We start from the raw sequence: 10,554 nt of genomic DNA, 5'->3' as shown, positions 1-10,554 counted from the left end.
AGACAGCCAACAGCCAATGAAAGGGATGCAGTGTCTGCAGTGATACACCTAACTACACAGACATAAGCCTAATGCCTCTGGGGGCGGTGGATTTATGATGTTGGTGTAGTAGGCACTTACATCAGCGGGAGCAAGGCTGTCATGTAGACATAACTAGGTCGAGGCAAGCTGCCTTATGTGGACCTCGCTGTGCAGTGAAACCAACCCTAAGACAGTGGAATTAACTCCCCCAAGAACCATCACAAACCTCGCCACCTTCTGCTCCCTGGGCCAAGGCGTTTCTCTGACACCAATACATAAGAATGTGGGTTAACACCTAACTAACCCCTCCCAAAACAAGCCACTGCACTGTGCCCACCTCTCCCCCAGGGTACAGGAGCGCGCAACCACGGCCGACAGACGTGCCTCCCGTCGCTTAATGCAGTAGCAGAAGGCGGCTGAGGTACCATGGCCAGGGAGAGGGACATGTTGGGGGGCGGGTTGTGGATGAAGGAGGTTGGGGGAGCCCAACAAAGGGCTGCCAGGAGCGGCGCAGGGACTGCTCTCCCGGGCCAGCGCTGTGGGATCGGGGCTGCAGCGGGCGGGGCGGTCCCTGGGCTCCGAGGGACGCTGCGCCTGCCGCGGGGACTGGGGGCCGCGCGAGACGCGGGCAGGCAGCGCGGCGGGCAGCCCAGCTCGCGCAGGAGGCGGCCGGGCTCCTCCCCCGGCCCGGCGAGCTCATGGCCTTGTGGGGAGCCCTGCGCGCCGCCGGCAGCCGGCTCAGGTCCGTGCGGCGGGGTCGGGGCCTCGCACCCACCTGAGTCCCCGGGGAAGGGCGGTCCTGGCCCCGCCCCCCCGTGCGGTCGCCCGCTTGCACCGTGCCCGCTGCGGACTGCCCCACTGTCACCGACCCCGTGGGGTCGCCGCCGAGCAGGGGGTGCGGCCCGCTCCCAGCCTCGCCGCCCATCGGGGCAGGGCAGGCCAGGCCGTGCGCTGGTGCCGAGCCGCGCTCAGGATCCGCTCCCCTGGTGCTGGGCACTCCGAGCCCGGCAGGGAGCGAGCCAGGCCGGCTGAGCCTGCCAGCAGCTGGTCCGCCGGCTGCCGACCCCCCCCACGGGGTCTGCCTGCCCCACGGCTCTCAGCAGCTCCGCCACATCTGGGCAGATAACACAGCCGAGCCCAAGGCAAATGGGGGCCATGCCCCCCCAACCGCCCGGGCATACCAGTACCGGTCTGGTCTCCTCTAGCACTAGGAGAGTTACACTGGTATAGTAAACTGGGGGAGGGAGATTGAGTGGTGTTGGTGTGTTAAGGATAAAGTTACACCGCTCTAATCCCTAGCACGCAAACTAGGACCACTGCAACTGCATCCTGGCTAGGGTGGGTTTGCCGCTTTAATTACACCAGCATAATTAAATAAGCAAAACATTCTAATGTAGATAATCCCTTCGTTAGGTGGCATTTTAAAAAGGAATGTTTCTGTAATTCACTTCAAACTAATGGCTGCCCTGCAATGCCAAACCCTGCAGAGACAAGATCTTGGGAAACCAGTGGGTTTCTGATGTATGATAGACTGAGTCAAGCTGTCTCTGTTCTGGGCACTTTGCCGATATGTAAAAATGGACAGTTTTTGCCTCCAAGAACTTTCAGTCTTGAACTAGACCTTAGTAATTAGAGTTTAAAGAAACCAACATATAATAGGTTGAGGGTAGTGAAGTTGTTTTGACAGAAATCCTTAGTATCATATTTAAAATAACCTGAGGAGAACCATAAAAATGATTGTTTTTCAAAAAGAGGTTTTATACTTCTAACATTTTTGTTTTTAGAATGGGAAATAATCCATCTACTTCAATGGGATTGTCTAATGCTGCTACTGTGAACAAGATCCAGGTAAATAAAGGGGTCATTTATTATTCAGAAAGAATTATTATTTCTAGCCTTTGAAAAATGGATAGTAATTTACTAACTTTTTTTTCTAATCAGTACAAGGATTGTTTTTTTATGACATAAGTCTATAGAATCTGATCTGTAAACTTAGTCCAGTTAATAATGTATTATGCTTTTGAACTTCAGTTCTGCAATCTAATCCATGTGGGCAGACCCTTATACTTTCAGTGTCCTGTTTAAATCAGTTAAGTTCAGCACTGGTGTCATTATTGAAAGATGATGTCAGGGGAGGGCTAAACCCTGTTAAGCCTATTAATTAAGCAATATCTCGGGTTTAGCTCCAGTAAAGTAATAGTCTTACATTTCTGGAAAGAACTTTATCCTTTTATCCACATTCATCTTTTGACTACACAGCCTATCAGACCTGCATCATTTTTACCTTTAGGTGACTTATCACAGCCATCTTACCCACAGCTCTGTTATGTTTTTGGGGATACTTGGAAGGGTCCATGCTGTCATGCCAGACCCCTACAGTGTTCTGTTCCTGGGGGTTTGTCATACCTTGTGTATGGTCTGTCTTAATATCTCTTTGGAAGTGTCTTCCTTGGACCACCCTTGCATTTTATCACCCAAACAATATAAAATGACACATGCACATTATGTTAAAAATACATTATTAAGGTTGCAAAATCAAGAACTCAAGTCAGGAAACATCAGAATTAAGGTAGCCTGCCCCTCTAACTGTTGAATGTCTTTTGGAGGAGAATGCACTTTAGTGGTCCCTTGTGCCCATTACCCCCCTCAAGTAGGGGCCCCTTCTCATCCATCTTTTACAATTTGTCCCTGTGCCAGTCCTCTCTCTTCCACGCTCCTGGCTTCTCATCCCTCGCCCTTTCTCCTCACCCACCCAGTCTCCACTCCTCAGGCTTCTCATCCAAGTTCTACTCTCCTTGTCCCACCAGTCCTAGTTTCCCCTCCAGCTCTTTGTGCTAGTCTTCTTGCCTTGCTTCATGGTCAGAAGGAGCCATTGTGAACAGTTAGAATGATCTCCTACATAACACAGGCCATAAAATATCCCTGAATTAAATTCTTGTTTGAACTTTTAGAAGGGTATCCAGTGATGGAGAAACTACCACAGCCCTTGGTAACTTGTTCCAGTGGTTAATTACCCTTGCTGTTAAAAATGTATGCCTCACAGAGGTAAAATAACACCTCTACTCATATTCACTATTCCTCTGATTCATCCAAGAATTGTATTAGCCCTTTTGGCCCCAGTGTCTCACTAGATGCCAGAGTTGAGCGGATTATCCACCACCCCCAATCCTTTTCAGACTCTCCTCTTCCCAGGATAGAGTCCCCCGTACTGTAAGTACAGCCTACATTCTTTGTTTCTAGATATGAACTTCACATTTGGCCGTTTCAAAACACACATTGTTTGCTTATGCCCAGCTTACAGAGTGATCATGATAGCTCTTTAACAGTGATCTATCCTCTTCATTATTTACCACTTCCCCAATCTTTGTGGCTCTTGCAAGCTTAATCAGTAATGATATTTTGTTTTCTTCCAGCTGATAAAAAATGTTAAACAACATAGGGTCAAGAACTAATCCTTGTGGGACCCCACTGGAAACACCTATTTATAACTTTTGGTAGTTGTTACCATAATGAAAAGACAAAACATATTGCCTTTGTCAAAGTCTTTATCTGTAAGAATGTGATAAATTAATTAAGTAAATTAGTACCCATGTGCAGAATACATTGACTCAACCTTTTTTTTAAAAAAAAAAAAATACAGGAAACCATTTCGGACAACTGTGTAGTGATTTTCTCTAAAACAACATGCACCTACTGCAAAATGGCAAAGAAACTGTTCCAGGATATGAATGTAAATTACACAGCAATAGAACTAGACATGTATGAAAATGGAAGCCAGTTTCAAGACATTCTTCATCAAATGACTGGCGGCAGGACAGTGAGTACATCTTTTCAGCTGTAGTAACTAAAATAGATGGGGGCTAATTCACTGAAGCACTAGCTCACCAACTGTGACCTCATCAGATCTTGTGTGCTCGCTGCATTGAACCTTATACATGAGCTACTAAGTAACACACAAGGTGCTTCAGGAAGCTGTAGTAAAGGTTCTGTAAGGTATCTCACATTCCTCATGGTACTGACATACCACTCCAAAGTTATGATAGTTACTGTACTGCTCCTCCTGCTGTCTTTCAGATGAGATTTTAAACAAAGGTCACATCAAAGACACAAAATTGAAATTCATCAGGAACACTTTTTGCTTGGGTAAAAGTGTTAGCCCCAGTATCCTAGCAACTTTGGGAATTACATTCTGTCTTTGTAACAAGTCCCTGTAACTTCATTTGAATCAAGTGTTTTTTCACTGCATGTTCTAAACCCATGTGCAAATGATATATCTTACTTTTAAGGAGAAGGTGCAGTGATGCCTCTGTTTAATGTAAAGCATCTCGGGACCTCTTTTATAGAAAGTTATTATGGAAATGTAAGACTGTCCACTAATATGGTGCATCAAATAGGAATGCTAAGCTTTTACGTACGTGCTAAGTTTATGTGGCACTGCGGCAGCATGCATAATCACACTTGGTTTTTATCCTCCCTCCAACAAAATAACGAATGTAATTTTCATATACTTAACAGGTTCCAAGAGTGTTTATTAATGGGGCTTTTATCGGAGGTGCTACGGATACTCAAAGGCTTCACCAGCAAGGCAAGCTGCTTCCATTAGTTCATCAATGTCAAATGAGAAGAGTGAAAAATTCTGATCTGCCATGTGGCCTACCATAGCCTTAGTTACGAAAGTGCCCCTAATCTAGATGTTGGATACCTAATATCCATCTTTAGGCTTCTAAATAAATGGCCTGACTTTCAGAGGTGCTGAGAACCCACAAGGTCTAAAATTAGGCCATTTGTTTGGGGGCCTAACTCTGAATTTAGGTGCCAGTTGTTAAGCACCCAAACTTGAAAATGTAGGCCTATGTGTGCAGCATGGTCTACTAACCTAACTAGGGTTTGGAGCGAGTAAATCGTCAATTTGAAATCATTTATCTAACACAGACATTACGGCCTTGGGCAATACTTAAACCCTCCCTGCCTCAGTTTCACCGTTCATAAAATGGAAGTAAAAACAATTACCTACCTCACATAGCTTTTGTGTGGATTAGCTAATATTTTTGTTACAGTGCTTTGGAGACATAAAGGACATGTTTTAAATATGTTAAAGTGCTACACGAGGTTCTGTGAAATAGGTGACAAACACAACTCGTGAAAACTTGCACTGCTTATCACCTTCAAGACATTGTAGTATCCTATTGATTGTAATGTGAGTTGGTTTGCTAAACTTTCTAGCTAATTTTACTGTAATTGTGTTGGAACAAAAGATGACAGTGCAATTTAGTGTTTCCTATAGAATCAAGTCAGTGCTAAAGATTGATTCTTCTTTGTTCAATTACGTACACGGAAGACACTAAAAAGAACCAGTTAATGTTTATTTATATGAAGTCTGCAGTTACTGAGATTTTAATTACATTTCTGCAAATGTAAACGCTCTGTTATTAAAGACAGATCATGGTAAGCTACAGTAGTTGAGTTTTTCTTACAGTTCTGTATATACTCTCAAGTAACAGTTGGAAACTTACTTTTTTAAGCATAATGTTAAGTTCTAATCACTTTGAGACACTTAACAACCAGTCTGTTCTGTTTCATTAATGTAGTTAGTACATCTGCTGCGAACTCCCCTGCCAATTTTAGTAGTTTTACAATTATTCTCTGTTTTTTTTAAATGTGGTGAAGGTCCAACATACACGGTAAAAGCGAATCTGACTATATACAAATATATAAGGTAAACAAAGCTTTGTCTAATCGTTCAGGCACTGTAATGTTACATGTAACTATAGTAAGTAGATTTTATATAGAAATATGATGTTCTCTGTCCATCTGTGTTCAATTGTCTGTATGCAATACATATGTACTTTTAAAAATATAAGTTACATACTGACTCACAGTTCCTGTGTGTAACTTTGAAATAAGCGTTTTTTTTCCTCCCGGCTGTGCTTTCCATCTAACTTTTTCAGGCCCTGACATATCTCACAGCTATTTACTTACTACTTAGAAGTCAGCATGCAAGATTGGGGTGGTCTACCTCTGGTTCTGAGACAACAGCTCAGATGTCACATGTGCTGCCCCGAGCTTTTCCAGCAGTAATGTGATATTCACTTGTCATTTCCTCCACTCCCCTATCACATTCTGTCGAGAGAGCTAATACTTTGTTTGCTGCTTGGAAGAGCTTTGAGCAGTCCTGGGGGACTGAAACAATCTGTCTTTAGTCAGGAAGACAACATTGCTTCAGTTTATTCAAATTCACCTCACAATCATATGGGCTAGAAACTTAAAAAAAATAAAATAAAAAAAAATCAAAAAAAAAAAAATCTGAAAACAGATGGTTTAGGCCTCTTCAAGTGCCAGGAAAAGCCTCACTTATCAGTTGCAAGTAGATTTTAAGTCATGAGTTAAGTTTTGGCAGGGAACTGTTGGAGTAATACAAATACAGTAATTTAACTAGTGTTAATACTACTAACGCGTGGTAAAGGCACCACCATTGGGTTGTCAGAGCTCCTGCAGTTTAACGGTGCACACTAATCAGGTAAATGCATGGCTCACATAAGTGTTGTTATGGTACAGAAGTTACTTGCAGAGGAGAGGCTTTCAGACATATGAATAATAAAAACAGCCTGGGAAGCTATGTAGTCCCTATGCACAGTATTATAGGTCAAACATTGCAAATTCTGTACTAATAGCTAGAACAGTATAAGATGCTATACTGTTAACACAATTAATTAAAACAGGGTAGATAGATGGTCAAAGGAATTTTCTGAGTTGAACAGTTGGTCATAATGTTGTCACAGGGATAAGACAGTGAACTGGGACTCACCCTTGCTTTATTTTTGGCTGGGCCACTTAAGTATGTGACATGGGGCAAATCACTTCACCTCTCAACTCATCTGTAAAACGGGGACAGTTATAGTTACTTTACTCTGTAAGGTGTTTTGAGATCTTTGGGTAACAAGCACTGTGTAACAGCTAATTAGAGTAAATCTGCTATATTTCTGCTATGCTTCATTCCTTTCCCTTTCAGTTCTCTATTTGTCAGCCCACTTCTCCCTCAACTGTATGGTTCTGAACATTTCCCTGCTGTAGTGTGACAGACTCATCCTGCATCTTATACACCAGCAGTTACATTGCAGCAGCGTAGTAGACACAGCGTGAGATACTCCTAAAGCTTCATCTTAGTATAAAACGGCACAGCTGTTGCAGAAAAGAGCATTTTTTTAAAAAAAAAACTCCCTTGGTTACTACTATCATGCATATCTGCCTTGTTACATAGATATCAGTCTTATAGCGGCTAGCGATCTTAAAGCTTGGTGCTAAATTGGCATGGGAGGGAGGAGCTGTTAAACATAAAGGATGCCTTTTAAAAAAAAAAAAGGTTAAAAAAAATTAGGTGTATCAAGTTTAGTTTTCCTTGGCTTTGTTATAAAACAGTATTGATGCTCTGACCCCCCACAAGCTTTCCCTAGCACTTCAGGAGGCCTTTAATTGAAGGCTATGTCAGATTTTTTTAACCAAGACATCCTTTTTTCTGTCAATTAAACATTGGAATTAAATAAGGTTTAACAAAAGTTCTGAACAGAAACAAAATTCCTTCCCCTCTTAAATGCTCCACTTCCAGTCTCAATCTCATGTTTCACGTGTTCTTCAAATCACCACACATTCTATGAGGATGGACCCATCCTGAATGACTAAAGCTAAACTAAGTCAAGCAAAATTTTGAGGACAAAATCCTGCCTTTATACATCATAAAAAGAACCCAAGACCAATTTATTATTCTTTACAGATCATGATTAAGGTTGATTGTGGGAAGAGGGAAAAGTATGTATGTTAAATGTATTTCTATTTTTAAAACCTCCCAACTTTTCAGTGTTTTAAAAATTCTATTTTCAAGTTTTCCCTCTCTTCCAGTTTGTTGATACGTATCCACCTTACCTAGATGTTTAGTTAAGCTCTGCAAATCAAAAGGAGGCCACATACAACTTACTAAACTCTGTACCTAAGATGTACCTCACAAAGCTGGCATTATTTCATTTGCATCAATTCTCCAGTCCTCCACAGAGCTTCTGGTGCTGCTAAGGCTTCTCCTGAGATCTCCAACTGCCTGTAGCATGTGGCGAGGTTCTTGCAGCTGTCTGAGCAGGAACATCACTCCTGGTCAGTCTTATGTTCTCTCTGAATTTGAAGAGCAACTAGCAAAAGACTCAAAAACTAACACCATCTTTTTTACGGGCATCAGAAGCAAGAAGCCTGCCAAACAATGAGTGGGGCCACTGGACAATCAAGGTGCTAAAGCAGCACTCAAGAAAGAAAAGGCCATTGTGGAGAAGCTAAATGAATTTTTTGCATTGGTCTTCACTGCCCAAGATGGGAGGGAGACTTCCCACACCTGAGTCATTCTTTTAAAGTGACAAATCTGAGGAACTGTCCTATATTGAGGTGTCAATGGATGAGGTTTTTGGAACAAATTGATAAACAGAAATAAGTCACCAAGACCAGATGATATTCACCCAAGAGTTCTGAAGGAACTCAAATACAAAATTGCAGAACTACTAATTGTGGTATGTAAGCTATCACTTAAATCAGCTTCTGTACCAGATGACTGGAAGATAGCTAATATTATGCCAATTTATAAAAAAGGCTCCAGAGGCGATCTTGGCAATTACAGCCCAGTAAGCCAGTTTCAGTACCAGGCAAATTCATTGAATCTATAGTATTAGTAAAGAACAAAATTACCAGACACATAGATGAACATGATTTTTGGGGAAGAGTCAGCATGGCTTTTGTAAAGGGAAATCATGCCTCAATAATCTATTAGAATTCTTTGAAGGGGTGGGGTCAACAAACATGTGGACAAGGGGGAATCCAGTGGATATAGTGTACTTAGTTTTTCAGAAAGCCTTTAACAAGAGCCTTTGGTGACATTAAGCAGTCATGGGATAAGAGGGAAGATCCTCATGGATCAGTAACTGGTTAAAAGACAGAAAACAAAGGGTAGGAATAAATGATCACTTTTCAGAATGGAAAGAGATAAATAACTATCCCCCCACCCCAGGGATCTATACTGGAACCAGTGCTATTGAACATGTTCATAAATATTCTGGAAAAAGGGATAAACAAGGAGGTGGCAAAGTTTGCAGATGATACAAAATTACTCAAGAACGTTAAGTCCAAAGTAGACTGCAAAGAGTTACAAGGGTTTCATAACACTGGCTGACTGGGGAACAAAATAGGAGATGAAATTTTGTATTGATAAATGCAAAGTAATGCATATTAAAAACATAATCCCTACTATACATTCAAAATGATGGGAGTCTAAATTAGCTGTTATCCCTCAAGAAAGATCTTGGAGTCATGGATAGCTCTCAGAAAACATCTGCTCCATAGGCAGCTGCAGTTAAAAGAGCTAATAGAATATCAGGAAAGGGACAGATAATAAGACAATAAATATCATAATGCCACTCTATAAATCCATGGTACGCCCAAATCTTGAATACTGTGCCATTTTGGTCACCCCATCTCTAAAAAGGTATATTGGAAATGGACAAGGTACAGAGAAGGGCAACAAAAATTATTAAGGGTATGGAACAGCTTCCACATGAGGAAAGATTACAATTGGAAAAGAGACGATGGAGGGGGGATATGATGGAGGTCTATAAAATCATGAATGGTGTGGAGAAAGTGAAAGTGTTATTTATCCCTTCACATAACACAAGAACTAGGTGTCACACAATGAAATTAATAGGCAACAGGTTTAAAACAAACAAAGGGAAGTACTTCTTCATGCAACACATAGTGAACCTGTGGAACTTGTTGCCAGGGGATGTTGTGAAGATGAAAACTGCACCTGGATTCAAAACAGACTTAGATAGGTTCATGAAGGATAGGTCAATCAATGGCTATTAGCCAAGATGGCGAGTGATGCAACTCTATGCTCTTGGTGTCCCTAAGTTTCTGACTGCCACATGCTGGGACTGGATGATGAGATGGATCACCCGATGATTCCCTGTTCATTCCCTTTGAGGCATCTGGCATTGGCCACTATTGGGATACTGGGATAGATGGACCATTGGTCTGACTCTTAATGGCTATTCTTGTATTCTTATGTAGAGGGGCTAGCACACAACCGTGGTGGTCTTGCCCCTTGTGGCTCCCCTTCCTTCTCCTCAGACCTGGATAGACCCTTAGTTGTCCTGTGGGAGTTAGGTATCATTAACTGGTACCTCTCCCTCCCTTGGGCTTGGGAATAGAAAGGATAAGAAATTTATGAAACAGTTCCAACGGAACTAATCCAATGCTTCAAGCTAATGTGGAACAAGGGTGTTCACGTGTAGAGTTGATCAGGAATAGCTATTTTGGAATAACTGTCCATGTTGACTAGCCTTTATTCCAGAAGTGTCCACATGAGGAACCATTCCAGAATGGCTGTTGCAGAATAGCTATCCCAGGCAAATTCCCCATATAGACAAGCCCTAAATAATTTCACTCAGAACTAGTGAAACAAATTTGGAGTTGGTAGGCTAACTTGTTGTGGTTTATCTGGGTCAATTT

The 10,554-nt window shown here is 42.1% G+C and overlaps 1 protein-coding gene across 3 annotated transcripts; it reads left to right on the top strand.

The window, feature by feature from the left end:
* The first annotated feature begins 356 nt into the window (after window positions 1-356).
* Window positions 357-5,470, top strand: GLRX2 (glutaredoxin 2). Of its 3 annotated transcripts, none has more exons than XM_073356722.1 (4): window positions 357-442; window positions 1,806-1,869; window positions 3,662-3,838; window positions 4,537-5,470. In XM_073356722.1, the coding sequence occupies exons 2-4, from the start codon at window positions 1,807-1,809 to the stop codon at window positions 4,681-4,683; spliced, it is 387 nt and encodes a 128-aa protein (XP_073212823.1). In that variant the 5' UTR covers window positions 357-442; window position 1,806; the 3' UTR covers window positions 4,684-5,470. The 3 variants fall into 3 exon arrangements, with proteins under 3 accessions (XP_073212823.1, XP_073212822.1, XP_073212824.1); XM_073356721.1 differs by lacking the exon at window positions 357-442 and adding an exon at window positions 665-763; XM_073356723.1 differs by lacking the exon at window positions 357-442 and adding an exon at window positions 795-1,359.
* Window positions 5,471-10,554: the final 5,084 nt, after the last annotated feature.

The sequence above is a fragment of the Lepidochelys kempii genome, chromosome 8 (assembly GCF_965140265.1).
Source record: "Lepidochelys kempii isolate rLepKem1 chromosome 8, rLepKem1.hap2, whole genome shotgun sequence".
Lineage (NCBI taxonomy): Eukaryota > Metazoa > Chordata > Testudines > Cheloniidae > Lepidochelys > Lepidochelys kempii.
This window is presented reverse-complemented; position numbering and strand designations above follow the sequence as displayed.